This window comes from Ambystoma mexicanum, chromosome 6q (assembly GCF_040938575.1).
Source record: "Ambystoma mexicanum isolate Mex_15411 chromosome 6q, UKY_AmexF1_1, whole genome shotgun sequence".
NCBI lineage: Eukaryota > Metazoa > Chordata > Amphibia > Caudata > Ambystomatidae > Ambystoma > Ambystoma mexicanum.
Genome location: NC_090937.1, coordinates 1108592842 through 1108612427, shown reverse-complemented (window position 1 = coordinate 1108612427; position 19586 = coordinate 1108592842). Strand labels below are relative to the sequence as shown.

Sequence of the window (19586 nt, the reverse complement as noted above, 5' to 3'; positions counted from 1 at the left end):
AAACATGCTCACTTGTGTTAAGATCATTTCAGTGATATGTGTTGGTGGGACATGCAGATCAGCGATTGCATTTCTGAACCTGATAAGGATTTTAGGATGTTTTTTTTTTTTCCTACAGCCCCACATCTTCCAAAATCATGCATATCCTCGCCTTTCTTCACAAAGAACATAAAATACAAATCAATTGGGGGCCGTGGCCAGCAGTGCCAACAATGTGGTAGCTCTGCTAATGGCCTCCACAGGAAGCCCAAGATTTAAGAGGAAAAACGTTGCTTCTAGCTCGATGCCGCAGCCGAGACATCCAGGGAATGTTCTGGGAAACTGAAGGGAAGGTCTGGGTAGAGATTTGACGCCGCACCTGACCTACTCTCCGAGCTACAAACTAAGTTCCATGAGGCCGCCCGATGGAGCGAAGATCTAAGATGGTGCCGCCAACAAACATGCAAAGACTCTGAGGAATCGAGGGGCGCCTGTCAGCATACAATGCCCCCAGCTCTGCCTGGCACTGAAGTTGGCAATTCGCCAGTGTTGCCTACTTATTTCCTTTGCGCTGACACTGGGTGACAGCAGTGAGTGTGGCGGGAACCGTGGCCTGCGGGGACGCTAAGGAGAGTACCTGCCCCTCCCCTTACACGGCCCGGTGCCTTGACATTGCAATGTGAAGGGACTGCCAGTGAACCACACTCCTCGCTGGCCTTCCTTTTCCTCGTCATCGGGAGGGGAGGTCGCCCCCCCCTTCCTGGGCTCCTGAATCCCCTACATACACGGAAATGCGAGGCTCACTGGCACGGGGGTCCTTTATATAAGGAAAATAATTCTCAAGATTCACCATGGCTTTTTTTTTAGCTATTTCGTGCCTGGGGGGATCTGCTGCTAGCTGGAGGACATTCTGTGGAGCACAGGTATCCCATTTCACCTCACCACTTACCCACACAATTACTCTTGGCATTTGGCTGTGCTGACACAGTCCCAGCGAGGTCAATACTCCACTTTTCATTAGGAGGCATGTCGAGACAGGCTAAACCTCAGAAAAATGCAGACATAACTACAATGCTATTACCCTCTGATAAAGTGGGGAAAAAGACATGGCAAAATCCTCAATTCAATCTCCAGACCGTCCGGACAATTGTCCACCAAGGACGACATCCAAGCTTTTATGTTGGATATTAAGTCGGAATTCCGGAATTGAATGTCGGTAAAATAAACAAAACTGGACCACCTGGACCAGAAGGTGGTTGAAGTGGAATAAAGAATGGGTGAGACAGAGGATCAAGTCATGGACCAAGCTGCGATGCTGACAGACATGCAACAGAAGATTCAATCCCTGGAAAATTGCAGTGAAATCCTAGAAATTAAGCAAGAGGATATGGAGAATAGGGCCCATAGGAATAACCTACGGATTAGAGGGGTGCCTTGAATGAATGTGTGAGGGACTTCTTCCAAGCACTCTTGCCGCATCTGGATATGGCCTTGCTTCTCCTGGATCACACGCATACGTTGCAAAGCTACAGGGGTTAATCGTCGAATTCTCCTCCTGATGTGCTTAGAAGGGTCCACTTCTTTACCACTAAGCAGGAAATCTTGGTTGTGGTGCGTACGCAGGATGAACTAACCTTTCAAGGCACCGCTTTACAATTATTTCAAGATCTGACATCGTCAACTATCCAGAAATGAAGAGCACATCAGCCTCTGACTTTGTTCCTACGAGACCAGAATATCAGGTATCGTTGGTTGTCCCAGCAACCTTACAGTTTACATTTAAGTTTACATTTAAGGGCACAATCCGCAATATTAGCAGGCTGGAGGAAGCAGATGGAATCCTGGGCCACTCCCCCGACTGAAGAGGGCACCTCCTCACCCAATTCTCAGACATCTGGCAACATTGAAGGGACAAAGATGAAACACATCCCCTGGGCAAAAATCTCTAAGGGCCGGAGACCCGGGAGGACACCTCTGCATTCTTGAACCCCGAACATGGCAGCATAGGACACCCTCCATTATGGGGGCAAAATGGAAGACAGACATAGTGGAAGCGCCAACAGGCATTAGCTAACTTTGGCCAAAGGGCGAGATGCCCCACAGTTTTTATTTTATTTTGTAGTGTGCTAGTTTTTATTTTTGTTGGTTTGGTTGAAATTATGGTTGGCACGTGAACTTAGACGGATGCATACAGCTAATGGCGGATGACCCGTTTTCAATCCCCCTCCCCTCATAATGGACGCCGTCCCTGGTGAAACCCCCTTGTCTCATCAAAAATCGGAGTTCGTATCACTTAACGTCATGGGGTTGAACTCTCCAGTAAAACGCGAATCAGTTTGATGACGCTTGAAGGACCTGGATGGCACAGTGATTTTTCTACAAAAAACCCACCTTCTGCCCTCAGATTTTGCCCACCTACGTAGTAGAGACTTCTCCATACAATTTCTGGCTTACGGTGGCTCCAAAACCAGAGGGACGGCCATCTTATTGGCAAAAGGGACGTCATTTGAAGAACTGGACGTCATGCGTGACCCAGGAGGGCGGTATGTTGGTTTTAAAAAAATGTTTTTTTGCCAATTGTACTCCATGCTTTCGATCTATGCCCCTAATAAGGGGCAAGAACAGTTTTTCAAAGACTGGGAGGACATAGTTCTCCCCTTCATTGAGGGTCAGGTTCGTATTGGGGGTTATTTCAATGGCGTGCCCGACTCCAAGATGGACTAAACGCATGATCCCACCCCGAGATACTTCTAGATCGCTTTGAGCATTCTCCATCTGTTCAGGTCCCTGGGGGTTGTAAATACGTGGAGGGTATTACATCCGGGCGAACAGGACTACTCTTTTTTCTCCCATGTTCACTGCTCCTCCTCCCACATTGATTTAATCCTGGCATCCCCCCAACTCATGTCTTACATCGAAGGGGCTTCTAAGGGCTCCAGGGTGTTGTCTGACCATGCCCCGTTTCTTCTGAAGGTCAGGTTTTGGGACCAATCCCAACCTCTAGGGCACAATGGTGGCTATACGATCTGATTTTAGATGATATGGCCCTTAGAGACACTGTGACCAGTGCCATACAGGATTACTTTAGGGAAAACCCAGTCGAGCTCACCTCAACAGGAACCATCTGAATGCCATGAAGGCGGTGATTAGGGGAGTCTTAATAGCGCACACCTCAGCTTATTATCAGCGAAAGAAACGTGCCCGAGCCCAATTGAAACAAGAAATCTTAGAAATTGAAGGGAAATATAAGAAGGGTTGGTCCTTTAAACTTCATAGGGCTCTGCGAATGGCCAGAAATAAACTAGAGGCCCTTCATGCTGAGGAGACGACACACTCTCTCTTAGTAACTAAGCATGGGTACTATGCTAAAGTAATAAGGCAAACCAATGCCTGGCCAGAAAGCTGGGCAAGTCTAAGAGACGGAATATAATTATAGGCCTAAGAGATCAGGATGGGAGGGTAGAGTACGGGGAACAGGCTAAATTGCTAAAATTTGAGTTAGCTAAATCTCATTTTGTTGACACCAGGACAGCACCTCCCTGCTCTTTAAAGGAACAAAAGCAATATATTGAGGAGGCCACTTTACCGCAACTCTCTAAAGAGGATAGCAAAGCTCTGGAATCCCCAATACAGATGGAAGAAGTGGATGCAGCAATTAGATCACTGAAAACCAGAGCCCCGGGTCCTGATGGCTTCTCAACCAAATTCTATAAGCTGTTCCGAGTCCAACTCTTGCCTCCACTTACAGCCCTCTTTAATTCCTTCAAAGAGACGGGAATTACAACTCCCTCCATGCAGTCTTTGTCAACTATTTTATTATTAACGCCTGATAAAGACCCCAAGGAATGTGCCTCTTATAGGCCTATCCAATTTTGAATATTGATGCAAACATTTATTCTGAAGTATTGGCCAATCGCCTTGCCCCGATTCTCCCGTCTCTCATAGATTCTGATCAGACAGGCTTTGTCTTAGAGCGAAAGATGGGAGACAACATTCAACGAGCCCTGAACCTGATACAAATGGCGACTTTGGGGGACCACAAACTAGCATTCCTGGCATTAGATGCTACTAAGGAATTTGATAAGCTGGACTGGGCCTTTATGCATTTAACTATAGAGGCATTTTGTTTCGGCCCTTCCTTCTGTAAAATGATTTTAGCTAACTGTTTGTCCGCTATCACCTTACTCCGGGTGAACCGGTGACAAACTTCTCCTATTCCTCTTACATGCGGGACAAGACAAGGATGCCCTCTTTCTCGCCTATTATTTGCTTTAATTATGGAACCCCTAGCTTGGCGGAACCGTAACAACTCAGCAATCAAGGGGGTTTGGATACAAGGCTTCCAACCTAAATTATTTCTCTATGCTGATGACATTTTACTCATATTAACTAATATCCGGCCCTCGCTGCAAGCCGCTCTCCAGGAATTGCAATCTTTTGGACAAGCGTCAGGCTTTGAAATAAACTACGAGAAATCCATGGCATGAGGAGTGGTTCTGGACCATTGTGAAATTCTCTCCTTACAATCGCTTTGCCCGATCCAGTGAGAGGAGAAAGCCATAGCATACATAGGGCTTCATATCAAGGCCTCTCCCGGGGACTTATTTACAGTGAATTTTCCCTCCCTATTTAAGGTACTAGAGCCAGACTTGGACAGATGGGTAACCCAGGAAATGTTTTTGATGGAGCAGATCACCGCTGTTAAAATTAACCTGCTCCCCCTCTTCCTTTATTTTTGTACATCCCTCCTGGTAGAAATCCCAAATAAATCACTTGATCGTCTCCAATGGAAAGTGTTGCGGTTCATTTGGTGGGGTAGAAAGGCCTGGATCCCTAGCAAAGTGATGGTGGGTGGGACTCGACTGGGTGGATTAGGGATCCCGGATTTGTGCAGATACTATTCGCAGCACAGATCTCTTACCTGTTGGCATGGATGGACCCATGTCCCAGTCCAAGTGTGTTGAGACGAACAATCCAAATTGTCATTTCTCCTATGCTTTTTGCCATTTGTCCCCAATCAGCACGGTAGCACTGGCAGACTCTGCTCACCCCAACAAAGACAACGGTTTGGAGCTGGGACTGGATGTTAAGCCAAAAAAAGATCCCTAGCGGTATATGCCCATGCTCCCCAGTCTTTTATAATCTGGCCTTCTCCCGAGGTATGCAGTCGGGGGCCTTTCGAAAATGGAAAAAGGGTGGCATGCAAATGCTCTCCCAGTTGTTCAAGGCGGTCTTCCTCGCTTGTTTGAAGGTTGTAAAGTAACTTTAAAGCTGACGGAATCAGACAGGTTCTCCTACACACTGTGTCACTGGATCTCGTACCCTACAGCCAAACAGAGAGCTACACGCAACCTGAGCCCCATAGAACTTACCGTCCAAGAGGGTCCACAGCTGGTAACGTTTCTAGACTATAAAAGCTCCTTAGGGACGACATGTTGACCTCTCACCCGTCCTATATGTGTCGTTGGGAGGAAGACCTGGAGAGACCACTGAAGGACCAATTTTGGTTTGACATGTGGGCTAGAAACCACTCCGCCTCCAGATGTGTCACTTAGAAAGAATGGGGCCTGAAACTGTGGTTACGCTCGTGCTACTCCCTGATGCAACAACACTTCAGGTATCAATGCCACCGACCTGCTGGCCAAACAGTGGGGCACAGGGTATGTACCTCCATATGTGGTGGGATTGTCCGCTTATTAACACCTTCTGGAAGGAGATTATTGCCATTGTGAAGGATATTACTCACATTATTTCCATTGTGTGCAGAGGCTCTTCTCCTGGGGGCCCCAATTGAAAAATTGTATCCTAAATCCGGGGGACGAGCTAACCTAATAACCCAATTCTTATTGGCTGCTCATTTCACAATTGCTCGTGGCTGGAAGTCCCCGGAAGAACCAGTACTATCGCTCTGGTGGATTAAAATATGGGACATTTGGTTGCAGAGAAAGTGACAGCAGCGAAGGAAGGTGTATTGCACCGGTTTACAGACATTTAGGCCCCATTTCTGGATTATGACCAGGAATTCCCAACGTTAACATTTAAAACCAAAATGGCGACACTATGTCAGTGTGTGGGAGGGTTTGGGGGCTTTTGTGGTTCTATGTTTGCTGGAAGCTGTTTCATGCTGAAAGTCTTGCTGCTCTGTATTGGCCTGAGCTCAACGAAATACAAATTGTCGTTAAAAAAAAATATACAAATCAATTGTTGTTTTATATTATTCCACGAGATCTATAACTGACATTTACAACTCAATGTTCCAGGTATCGTGATGCTATTTATTGGCATGGGGACATGTTTTCATCCAAGGAAGTACTTTGACACCACTCTTCAGACACATGGAAATCATGAATTACTCTACAAAAAGTGTGACCGCTATACCAAACTGTGTAAGTATAGTATTCTCTTTGGCACTCCAGGCCATCTGGTGGGCACACATCCATTAGGGCCATTGCATTATAAAAAAGTGTGGCTTTCAAATATTTGATCAATCACAATTCCATGAGGTGCTGATTTATGCCAGTACCCGACTGAAACATTGTGTCCCAGGCGTGATTATGCATTCACGTCTGGGGAGAAAAAAACATTACAAAAATGACCCCCACCATTTAAATAGAAAAGGGACTATGTCCCTTTTCGGATAACGGCAGCCATTTTGGAGCTTGTTTTACATGACTGCCGTCATCTGAAAAGGGATCTAGTCCCTTTTCTGTTTTAATGGCGATGGCCATTTGTATGTCTTTTTTTCCCCTTAGACAGGAGTTGGGCTCGCGCTGAGCACAGCTCCCTTCGGACAAAAAACAAAAGAAAACTATCCACACCCATAGCTCTCAACCATTTGTGTCGCAAAGGCGGGTGAAAACACCCGATTTTATTTTTGGCGGGTGAGAGGCCCATTGAAATGAATGGGCGTGCAAGAGGCTTGGCGGGTGAGTCAGCTGTTTACAAGGCGGGTGACACCCGCCAAAAGCGTGTGAGTTGAGAGCTATGCCACACCCTGGGAAATTCCAAGGTGCAAATAGCTTTCACGCCGGGGCTGGGGGCGGGCATGCCGTTTAATGGCCAGCAGCCCTACCAAAGTTCAGGCTGGCGGGACGTTAAACGCCATATCCGCCCTCCAGCCAGGGCGTGAAAGCTATAATTTCTTTCAGGGTACAATCCTAATAAGTGATTTCACAAACATCCTGATCAGATGTTCGAGTTGTCTTGTGTCTACGTGTCTTGCCCCTAGGCCTAACGAACTGGGTTGGAATCCCAGCTTCAGCCCAAACCAATTAGCTAATTGACAGCTGCAAATGAATTGGTCCGGAGACATTATTTGCCCAAACCATGAAAACCCAGACCAAAGCCCAGCACTGCCGGGGCTTATTTTCAGGTTGGTTGTGTCATCCAGCGCCTAACATTCAAACAGATCTTAGGAGTAGTACAAAAGGCCTCATAAAGTAAATAAAATTCTGGTCCTAATCTGGAAAAATATGTTTGTGTTCACTCTATTTTTTCTTAAAAAATAAAAGGTTGATTATATTTTAAAGTACAGAAATAACAATGATACAGGCATACAGAGTTATCACATAAACACATTGAAGTAAATAATATTAGCACACCAACAACCTTATTAAAAGGTGCTCTTTTCTAGTAAGTGAACAAAATAAAGCTAAGAGTTTCAGCAAAGTTGGTGCAGTTTGAGGTTCCTTAGTCTTTCTCTAGTTCTCGAACTCATTAAATATGCCATGTGATATCACGGGATGCTCTCAACCATTGCGGATATTTGACAGTGACTTCGTTCATGGGGAGGAAGGGAAGGTGGCTGCAGTCTCTGCTTTCAGCTGATAGCTTCAGAATAGCGTCAGGAGCCTGGACATAGAGAGGGCACCATGAGGTTCCCAACTCTTTCCCTAGTTCTCGAACTCATTAAATATGCCATGTGATATCATGGAATGCTGTCTGCCTTTGTAGATATTGGCAGTGATTTGGTTCCCTGTGAGGACGGCAAGGTGACTGCAGCCTCTGCTTTCAGCTAATAGCTTCAGAATAGCGTCAGGAGCCTGGACATAGAGAGGGCACCAAGAGGTTCCCAACTCTTTCCCTAGTTCATGACCTCATTAAATATGCCATGTGATATCATGGAATGCTGTCCGCCTTTGTAGATATTTGACAGTGATTTGGTTCCCTGTGAGGAAGGCAAGGTGACTGCAGCCTCTGCTTTCGGTTGATAGCTTCAGAATAGCGTTGACAGCATGGACATAGAGAAGGGGCTGGGACATTTCTAATTCTCCCTAGTTCTTGACCTATTAATTATCCCACGTGATATCATGAGATTCTGGCCGCCCTCTGGGATATTTGACAGTGATTTGGTTCCCTGGGGGGAAGGGAATGTGACTGCAGCCTCTGCTTTTGGCTGATAGATTCAGAATAGCGTCCAGGGCCTCGACATAGAGAATGCACCCTGATCTTAGATTCTAAAGGAAGAGCCAAGACGTGAGGGGTCATTCCATCAAGAGTTTAGGAAATGGAATGGAGCTTCTTTTGGTTGGAGGGTCTTCCTCTGACTCATAGTCATCATGGGACGATGACTTGATAATGTTGTGGCCACAGCTTTGGACTCCCCCACCTTCATATGCATTTTCCAATTGACCTCTAGTCTGGTTTCTCATGATGGCCTGTACCATGCAATAATGGATAGTCAGACAAGATTAGGGAATAGGCTGCTCATGGGCTGAAACGTAGATCATGCCTATAATGACAGACCAGTAACTTTTGACCAATCACGACCAGAGAACAATTTGCTATGTTATCTGTTTCCTTCATAACTGTGGTGCAGCTGAGTTGCTTCTCCCATTCAGCAGGTAAGATTAACACATTCCTTCTTTCTTGTCCTCAATGTACATACTGATCTCACCTTCTGGGTAACTTTTGTTTTATATGTAATATCTTAAAACGAATCCCTTTTGTTTGTAAACTGCCTCTACTATTCCCAGCGCATTCTCTTTCATTCTAATATCCCAACTCGTAGGTTCGCTCTAGTGTGCTACTGTGCACGGTCTGCATTAGAGTAGCATCACAACATATTTACTATGTGAGATGAAGGTTAATGTATGTTTTCATCCTTCATCACTGGTCTCCTCTGTTTGATTCTTTGCAGTCCTGTTGCTGTTTGTTGGCATTGGGTTGCTTGGACTGGGAATACGAATGAAAGCTTACCAGAAAAAATTACAAAACGAGGTGGGTATCGCCCTTGATATGCACAAATGCAGAAATATGCAGTGTCTGTGGAGCCATGTGGTCTAGATGTGGACAGTTCTGGAAATGAGAATGATAGCTCCGGATTCTCCTTGGATCCATACAAAATACCAACTCACACATTGCGTGTGTGTGTGTGTTTATATCACAGAACATTCTTAATCTTCACAATATGAGATATCAAATCCTCTCTTTAAGCAGGAAATAAATGGTGGATCCTGTCAGTGAGTCTGTGGTAGGAGGAAACCTGAGTCTGCCCGACAGAGGCCACCAAGCTCGCAGTGGCGCCCCAATGACCAACGGTACTTGCTGGAATGCCAACTTCTTACTCAACCTCCCTTCTCACATCTTCTACCCTATCCCCCAGCAACTACATAACATATTTTAATTATTTAAAAATGCATCTGCTCTGGCAAATCTGGGGCCATGTAAAAGAATACAGTGTACATATTTTAGTTCATTCTTATAATAATCGACTAATTCTTATTTTACAGCAACCTGGTATAAATGGCATTATGTGAATGTTATTATTTTACACGTGCAGGATTCCAAATTCATTCTGTGTTTTATCTGCGAATTATTTAGGTCTTTGCACCAGCTTTTCCATGAACCTAATATTCAGAAGACAATTTGACATATGGATGCCTGGTTGTAAAATGTACATTTTCCCTCTGAAACCTTACACATTTGTGGAGCCGGCACCTGTGGTGTAAGGTGTACAGTAGCATGGGCAGTCTAAAATGATGTGTTCCAAGATCTGAGAGGTTTGAACAACGGAAGTACAGTCTTCTGTTTGAAATGTTCTCAAACACCTCCAGTTCTGTTTATTTGGCTCATTGGCAATATCACACAGCGGAGTGTTACCTTCCTGCACTGTCTACGCAGAAACATGTTTTCCTCTTTTTCAGCCTTTAGACTCTATCATTCCCTTACTCTCTCTCTAGAACACACACACATTTAAATCTTTGGGTCTGGCTTGAGAGTAGATCTGCTGCACCTATCCACGGTCTTCTTTGCCTCTACCTGGGAGAGGTTTCTACCCGATATGGACAAAGTCTAGGATGAAAGGTGATTTGCAAGACCGGTGCCGGGGTTTTTGCCACCCTATTTGAAAGGTCACTTTGCCTCGCCCCCCCACTACCAACCCCATATGTCCTGACTGTAAGACCCATTCACCCCAAATGCGTACTCATCTCTTTCCATTCATGTACTTATCACCACATTCACAAGCACCCATTTCTCTTTTACGTTTTAGACCTTTTTTTCAAAACAAACTAAAACCAAATTACTCTCTCTTACACATGTAATATAGAACACTCTGACTGGATTAGATACAACGACCAGATCAAGCAGGATTACAAATAAAAATATATCATGCAGGATTAGGAAAAATCTATGTTACCAGGCATTATGCATCACAACCACACACACTTCCCTGGCCCCCCCACACACTTGTGCCTTGGTGGAAGGAACCTTCCAGTTGCTGCCACTCCTCCCGCTCTGATCCGTTTGGCGACCCTGGAAATGGAAGAGAGGCTCTGTACGGTGCCCTGCCTTCCTTTTCCATGGCAGCCATGTTTGCATAGTATTTTCTTTCCATGAATTGGACGATGTGAGTACTATACAAGTACTGTAGGTGTAGCCTATTGTGTAAATATAAAACCACAGTATGAGGGAAACTATCAGGGTAAATTATGGCGTGAATTTTCTGGAGATTGGCATCTGACAATGGTTAATGGCCGCACCAAAAGCAACTCTCCAGCCCAATATACTTGGACAAATGCCAAGAGTAGAGCCATACTAAATAATTTTTTTGTGAACAAAGAAATCTTGCAAAATATAGTAGATTTGATGGTTGGAGAGAGAATGGATAGTGACCACTCACCATTGGCATTGGTATATCAGTTGGATGAAGAGATCTCAAGTGTAAATAAGGTTGGAGATCTGATGATTAATCATGTAAGGTACTCAAATCAACTGGACAGAAAAGAGTTTTCAGTTAGCTACAGATTTGGTCAAATAATTTACCTCTGAAGAGATTGATCAGCTTGGGCAATTGACAATGAATGAAATTGAAACTTAGTTCCATAATTGGTCCTCCAGTATTGCAATGCAGAAAGTATCTTATCTAGTCCATCAGAAACAAGCATACTTTCAGCCTTTGATAGGGCCATTAACAATGCAAAGAGTATAATGAGGCGAGACCTACCACATTTGTTGACTCTTGACCTACATCTAGAAGACTTTAAAAGGATATGTAGGTTGATTAAAAACTCCTACAATAACTGGGTCAAGAGAAGAAATATTACTGGTAAAAACGCCAAATGGCCAAGTTTAATTTTTGCTTTTAGTACAAAGGATACTAGGACATTTTGGAAACTGTTGGGTAATATTAAAGGTGGTAAAGACCACTTAATGACCAATGTAGTGAGTGACACCCAATGGTCTAACTACATCGATAGTAGATTTAATGATGTTGGGTATGAATTTGAGGACAACCAACAATTGCCTAAACAATTTGGCCTGAGTATAGAAAGAGAAGGATTTATTATTAAATTAAAAAGCTAAAATCTTCACGGATTCCGGGCAATAATGGACTTGCTAATATAGTCCTATGTAATAATCCCAAGATTCGGTCATTAATATTGTTTAACTTATTTATGAAAGTCAATTTAATCACATCTTTATCCGGCAAACAACCTGGATATGGAAAAATCCATTTGCACTGTTCAATTGGTTTAGTGTGCTGGACTGCTTTCAAAGGTGCAGAACCCGGGAATCACAACGGGGGCCTTAGTTCCAGGGGCAATACACTTACCCGCAAGACTACTTAAATGCCTGATCAGCAAGCAAGTTCTTTCTGAGACTAATAACATGAGAAACATTGTGATTGTGATTGTGATGGCTCATGCCCTCCTCTATCGGGGAGGGAGCAGCAAGCAGAGCTGCTAGTTGGCTTCATCCCTGGGGGAACATGTGTACATCTTTGTTAATATATTATACAGTCTTATTAAGCCTGATTTCAATAACTGTATTATTAGCACCACGAAAAAATAGCTTTACCTTATAACTGAGAGGTTGGAAATGTAAGTAAGAAAAACACTGCAGTTTGTTGGTTCAAATAAATAGCAACACATGATCTTGATAGATAGTTGTAGGCAGCTTGCTTGAGCAACAGTGTTCTACCTTGCTCATAGGTGTAAATGGCCCTCCTTCTCCCTGCTAATCTGTGCTTTCTTGGCTCTGGGGCATAAACCACTGCCCAGGCCAAGCAAACAAACATTAACCAGGCCCCCTTCAGTGCAATCCCTCAGAATACTTATTGCTCAAAAGTTAGCGCTGTTGTATGAAATCCTGCTCTGCACACCAACCTGTGCTCAGAATCCAAATGCCCTTGCCCGTGCGGTTAACACCACTGGAAAAGCCCCTTTCTACGGGGGCAGAGGCAGGGAGTGGCTTTGGATAGGCCTTGCACCCTCCAACCCCCCTGCTTTTATGAGAGGCGGGGTTTAATATCATCCTGCTCCTTTCAAGCAGATTATGCCTTTCTTGTGCATTTCAAAAATACTGTTTATCCCCTCATGGCTTTGCCGCAATGCTGAGCAACTTGCTTTACAACTTGAGGAATCCACATAATTCCAAAGATTATTATTGCATAAATCAACGAGAATGCATGAACACGTAGATTGCACATAGTGTATTTTATACTAAAAAGCATTTGAATCCCATTAGCAAAATGTTCCCTAAATTCAACACGATAGAACCTACAAGGCACAGCAGTCCCCACAATAAATCACTGCTGGTTCAAGTATGGGAGTTAGCAACAAGCATTTTGCACATTGCATCAGGGACACATTAATCAGTATATCTATTTGAAGCAGTGCAAAGTTCTTGGTCACACTCTATAAGAATGACTGTGATAAACACAGTGTAAATACCATTACATCAGAAACATAGGTAGTCCTTATAAGGTGTGAGGTAGCAGTAACATCGGCAGTATTTGCCAAATATCACTGATTTTACCGTCCACCCAATTCAGGGTTTGGTCAAATAACACCAGTGGTACTTCTTGGCAGACTGTCTGCTGGAAGTCTGTCTATTTCTAGCGCCAACTTAGAAATGGAGGTAAAAATTCCAAAGTGCCCCGAAGCATTTATTTACGTTTTTGCTTGTAAAAAGGGAAGCACAGGCCCTTCGCGTGGATACAGTATAATTGGTTTGCAAAGGACCACTGCAGGGAGGTGAAATGATCAGTATCTCTTGTGTTGCCTCTCACCACAATTCCGATGTAATGCAGAAAAGGGTTATTCTTGACCCCTTTTTTCGTTACAAATATGCAGTTAGTGGTATGAACTACTACTGTACATTATCAATTTCCATCATTACACTGATGGTGAAAATAGATATTTAAACACTAAAACAATAACTTCAGGGTTTACTGCTAGCACAGGTGGTATTTCTGGGTTGCCAGCAGAGGTATTCAAGAAAAAAACATCTCCACCAGTGATAAACTCTGAATAGGGTGGATTTTCAGAAATACCACTGGCGGATGTGGTGAATGAAGATTACCCATGCTTATAGCGCAAGGAGTCTTGATTCTATTAAAGACACAGAGGCGACCATTATGCTTTAACTCTTTAATGCCACTCTTCACAGCAGCCTTTCTAAATATAACAATTATTTTCTTTCTTTGTTTCTCTTTTAAAACAGTAAAACAACTGCCAACAAAGCTAAACCTAGACACTAAGTACTGCAAGTCCCCAGAAGTCCTCTGTACTATGTAGGTCTGTGTCTCTTGTTTCCAACCAATCCTGTCCCAGTCCATCCTTCTTGTCACATCCTGCCTGGGACTCCTCCTCTTTCTTTGGCAATGTAACGAGAAATCAACAGTCCAACAGCCCAAACAATCCTCTTGGGTGCATAACACGAAAGCCACCAAACTTGAAACTCTGACGAACACGTGTTTGATTACACTTGAAACACCAGCCACCGGACCGATCCTGCCGGCCGATCAGCCATTCTTATTATCATCACGTAGGGAACAACCAAAAGTAACATCAATTAGGGTGGGAATACGCAGCCACGAAACACATATTCAGACAGCAAGTCAACAACATCCACACAGAATCACAAGCCTGTCAAGACCAACATCCCACTTCCAGCATATGCCAGGCGGGATAATGGTTGCCTCCGTGTCTTTAAGAGAATCAAGACTCCCTGCGCTGTAAGCATGGGTAATCTTCATTCTATATCAAGACTGGAGGGGAGCATTATGCTTATTCAAAGCTATCTTAATACCCTTGACCCCACAGATGATATAGGCTTAAAGTAAAAGGTCTTAAAGGTAGCCTCTGAGGACTAGTCTGCAGACTTCAAAATATATTTTACATTGAGGTCCCTGACGCAAATGCTTTGGATGCCATGGCGGCCCTCACAGAGTGTGCTCCGAACCTCTCCAAATCTACACCTGCCATTTGCATAACCTCTCTCACCCATCTGGCTATGGTGGCGGATGCAACCGCATGATAAGGTTTACTACACACTATCAAAAGCTGAAACACCCCACTGGGCCTTTCACTGTCAGTAGCCTTCTCATAATCTTAATGCACTGAGCTACACAAAATTTGGGTTCATGTGGGAAGTATGGATAAAAAATTATGGACAATCCACTCTTAGTCCTCTTAGCAACATGAAATGCCACTCCTTCCGGGTAAAACACTTTCCTATTCACCTCAAACTCCCTAACATCGTAAACTCTCATACAGGACACTAGGCACAGTAGCACCGCTAACTTACTGGACAGTCGTTGGACTGAACTGACAGCTGATCATTAGCGGGTAATTGCTTGAAGAGTCGAAAGGCCATTTCTACCTCCCAAAGCACTGAATACTTGGCTTAGGGGGGTTTATGCAATTGTATCCCCCTCAATAATCTAACCACTGATGGGTGTTCTCCAGCTGGCAGTCCATTGCACTTCTTGTGTCCCGCAGAAATAAATGATCGATATACTCCTATGGTGCGGAACGCCCTCCCTTCCTGTGACAATTCCGCCAGAAAATTGAGCACCTGAACTACAGGGGCCGAAACGGGATGAATAACGCAGCACTCTTCCTACTTGGCCCAAGCTGAGTCATAGTTCCTTAGGGTAGAGGGTGCCCATGAATCTCTGATACAGGTAGCAGTGACTTCCGAAAGGCCTGGCAACTCCCAGCATCACCTGAAACTTTGCAAACCAGCAGCCCTAGTGATCTTGACGCTATCAGGGGTGCTCCTGCCCTTCCGGGCTGATCAACAGGCCTATGTACGACAGAATCACTCTTGGAAAATCCGAGGAAAGTTCCATTAGAATCGGAAACCAAGCTTGCGATTTCCACAATGGGGCCACCATCACTACTTCCCCTTGCTCCCAGCAAATCATCGCTAGAGATCTCGCCAGCATGATGAATGGGAGAGAGGCATAATTCAGAGCTCCTCCAACTGTGGAGTATCGCATCTGTACCCAGTGCTCCTGGGTCCAGCCTCCAACTAAAATATCTGGGCATCTGCGCATTCAATCTGAAGGCAAAAAGATTGATGTCCATCTGACCTCAGAGATCCTGTAACTGTAAGAAAAACTGGCCAGTGCAATTTCCAGTCTCTGGTATCCTCCAGGTATCTGGCGTTCCAATCCCCTATTGTGTTCGGTTTCCACGGCAGGTATTCTGCCGCAATCGCTATTCTCCTCTCTAGGCAATAGTGCTAGCATTCCTTTGCCAATTCTACTACCATCTTCAACCATATTCCTCCTGGCCTATTTATTTATCGCACTGCTGAGATGCAGGATGCAACAATCCACTCTGTCTTTGGCGAATGCCTTCACTGCGAAGGAGTGAGTCGGCAAGCAGCTCTAAGCAGTTTATTTGCAGCTACAGTTCCTCCGCTGACCATCTACCTCCATTCTGTTATGTTATGTTAAATCATTTATAATGCGCCAAAGCCGTCGGGCATCCAGGCGCTGACCATTACAAAAGGACTAGCTCCAGTATTCCCACCATTACACAAATAACCTGTTTTTCAAAAGTGTCCTGAAGGTCATGTGGTTCTGCAACTGCCCGCATCTTGCACCCCAGAAATCACAACTGGCATCCAACTCTATCACCAACTCCCGCACGTTGTCAGAAATAGCTGTGCCGTTCCAGGCCTCCATGTTCTGCAACCACCAGTTGAGTTCTACCTTCCCGTCCTTGTCTAACGGCACTAGATGATGATACCTGATCTTTTTCTGCAGGTGCCTTATCTTCAGCCATTGCAGAGCTCTGTAGTGCAAGGGTCTGGAGAATATGACTTGAATCAATGACGCTAGCAGCCCTACTATCCTGGCTAGATTCCCAAGCAAAATATGCGTCTTCTGAATCGCTGCCCTCAACTCGTTCTTGATGGCTCTCATCTTCTGTTGAGACAGTTCCAGAGTTGCTTTTCTGGTGTCTTTTACGAAACCCAGGAATCCCATCCGCTGCTTTGGGATCAACTCTGACTTCTCTCTAAGGAGGTCAGTAATCTGCTCACTCATTGCACTTGAGTCACTAAAGCTGCCTTGTCCTGCGCCAGAATCAGGATGTTGTTTAGGTAAATGATCATTCTGATTCCCCTGTCTCTAATAGCTGCCGCTACTGTCTTCATCACCTTGGTGAAAGACCAAGCAGCTGAGGCTAGACCAAACTGTAGGCAAGCAAATTGCCAGTCCTGACCCTGCCAATGAAACCTGAGGAACTGTCTGTGCTCCACCACCAATGGAATCGTCAGATTGGCGTATTTCTAATCTAGTCTCACCAGTCAGTCCCCTTTTTCCAGAATATCTCTGAGGAGGTGAATCCCCTCCATCTTGAAGTGCCTGTAAACTAACTAGTTGCTCAGCTCCTTCAAGTTGATCACCGGTCTGAATTTCCCTTTCCTGTGTACCAGGAACATGTTGCTGGAGAAGCCTGTTAGACCTGGCGGACATCTCTCTATCACCACTTTCTCCACTAGACTGCTCAACTCTGTATTGAGGAGCTGCTCCTCTTCCTTGGACATTGCCTCTGATATGGAAAACTCACAAACTCCAGCCTGAAACCTGCTACTGTCTGCACAATCCAAACATTGCCTGATAGCTGTCACCATCTGTCTAAATATTGCAGCCTCCTGCCCCCCACCCTGGGATAGCAGTTGGGTTGTACACTCACCGCTAATTGTGTTCTGCTGTCTGCATCCACCTCAACCTCTACATCCACGTGGACCTCTTCGTCTGGAAGGGAACAAAGGATTCTTGCTGGCGGCTCCCCCAATATTGGGCTCTGGGCTCCTGGGGCCTTCTCGTGGAGCTGAAGAGACCAGTTGAGCGGCCCCAGTGTCGGCCGGTCCCTGCGAAAACCCATCTGGGAAAAATCTTTCTAATGGAAGGTTGCACCTTCTGCAGGGCAGTGTATGTGCCCACAAATTGGGACAACCATGTGGTAAACGCATCTCTGAAGAGCATGCCCTATGCAAATTCTCCCGCTTCATAATTGGCTAGATCACCTAATTTGCAGTCAATTTTCAGAAAGAGGCTGCACCGGCTCTCCGGTGTCTTTGGCTCTCTCGTCCAATTCCATTATCTTCGCTAAGGGTCCATCCAGGTCCAGGACCTTGTCCTGGCAGCCCTTCCAGGCATGAGCTACGCCTTTCCTGACATCTGTTGCCGCTTTGGTGACAAATGTAACCATTTTGGCGTCCAGTTCTGGTGTATTTATGACTTTACCGGGGAGCTTCGTCCTCAGGCATTCTGCCTACATTCTAAAGCGGACTTCCTTTTCAAGTGGTTTCCTAAACTACTCTGACATGTACTTTACCACTGTCGGTGACAGAACCCATTCTGTGGACTTTGGGTGTCTTATACTGTCGGGTTCCAGCAAGTCTCTCATGTCTTCCCTTTCTTCTTGAGTTGCTTGAGGCAGCTTCAGTGCTAGCTTGTGCTGGCTAGCGACTTTGCTGCTTAAGTCCACTTCCTCATCTTCTCGTTCATCGTCTCCTTCCTCCTCCTCATCTTCAGAGGTCATAACGCCTTAATTGGCATCACCTATATTTTTCAGCACTGGGTTATGGGGTAAGAGGTTTGGCACAGCCGACTTTACCAAAAAGGCACTTTTTAATTTGCTGAATGGGTCAGGAACCTCTCGGGGTGCTTTGCTAACTCCAATATTTGCACGCGGGGTGTAGAAGATGGGGTTCTCATTTGGGTCTTTACTTCCCCCTTAGAAGTCACCCTTTCCTCGGGGCATGGGGCTGAGGTGCTCTCCCCAAAGCTAAGCTCTCTCTTTCTCTTACTTGGAGCGATGCCTTTAGCATAAACTAGGGACTCCAGAGCTTGGAGCCTCTCTTGGATCGGCTGAACCCCCTGGGACACAGCCACCACTAGTGAGTCACCCAAAATTCTTTTAAAACCTAAAGATAGGTCCTTGTCCAGCTCTTCCTCTTCACTATATTCACGGGTTGAGCTCTATGGAGCCATTTCTTAAAGAAAGACAATGCCCTCTTGTTGAATGAGGAAAACTAAATCAAGTTTTGAGATCTATGTCTCCTGGCTCCTTCTCACTCCGTATACACGTGCCTTTCACCATGCCTGGTTGCAGGCTGCTATCCAAGAGAGCGTGCCTCTGACTTCTATTCCTCATGGACTGCAGCTTGTAGCTCAAATCACACAAGTGGAGTGTGGTGTTTAAAGGTGTGAAGAGCTCTGTTTCCAGTAAGAGAGAGGAAAGCCAAGATTTATTTATGTCTCACTGGGACATTCTAGATCAGATGGGTGGAATGCGTCAGCCACCATGAGCAGATTATGTGACAGAGGTAGATATGGTCAAGGAGAGAGAGGAGGGAAGGTCAGCGTGGGTGGCTTCCTCATTAAACGAGAGCCTGGGTCCCCTCTCTGTTAGAGTTACAAGTGATGTTTAGCATGACGCAAGCTGGACCTTCGAGAGATACGTCAAAGGGTTAGTCCTTTCTTAGCCTCTAGAGGGATTTAGGTACCCATTATGATCCAGAAACCAATGACTGGAAGGATGACAGAACACGGTATTAGAACCCCTTAAAGAGTTATTGCCCTAGCCCAATCCGCTATGGCTCTCCCCCAGAGCACTGAATGCGGATGAATATAACATCTCCTTTTTCTTGTGCCAGTCTGGTGATGTCATGGCTTCTAGTGGTATGTTGGCTTCTGGGGGTAGTGAATGTCTTGGCCAGATTGAGTTGTGTTTTAGTCATACAGGCTTTGTAGGTGTAGCCAGTGCAACTCCTTGCTTGGGGTTATCTAGTTGAATTTTCTCAATCCTGTGATGTGGTGTCCTACAACATGATACATGACTTTCAGAAGGGGCATG

At 45.2% G+C, this 19586-nt stretch overlaps 1 protein-coding gene across 3 annotated transcripts in view; it reads left to right on the top strand.

The window, feature by feature from the left end:
* CWH43 (cell wall biogenesis 43 C-terminal homolog) overlaps positions 1-19586 on the top strand; it is a 533223-nt gene that overhangs the window by 274923 nt on the left and 238714 nt on the right. For all 3 annotated transcript variants that reach the window (XM_069631684.1, XM_069631685.1, XM_069631686.1), the window contains exons 8-9: positions 6240-6365; positions 9119-9198. In XM_069631684.1, the coding sequence (XP_069487785.1) occupies positions 6240-6365; positions 9119-9198 (206 nt within the window). The remainder of the gene's footprint in view (positions 1-6239; positions 6366-9118; positions 9199-19586) is intronic.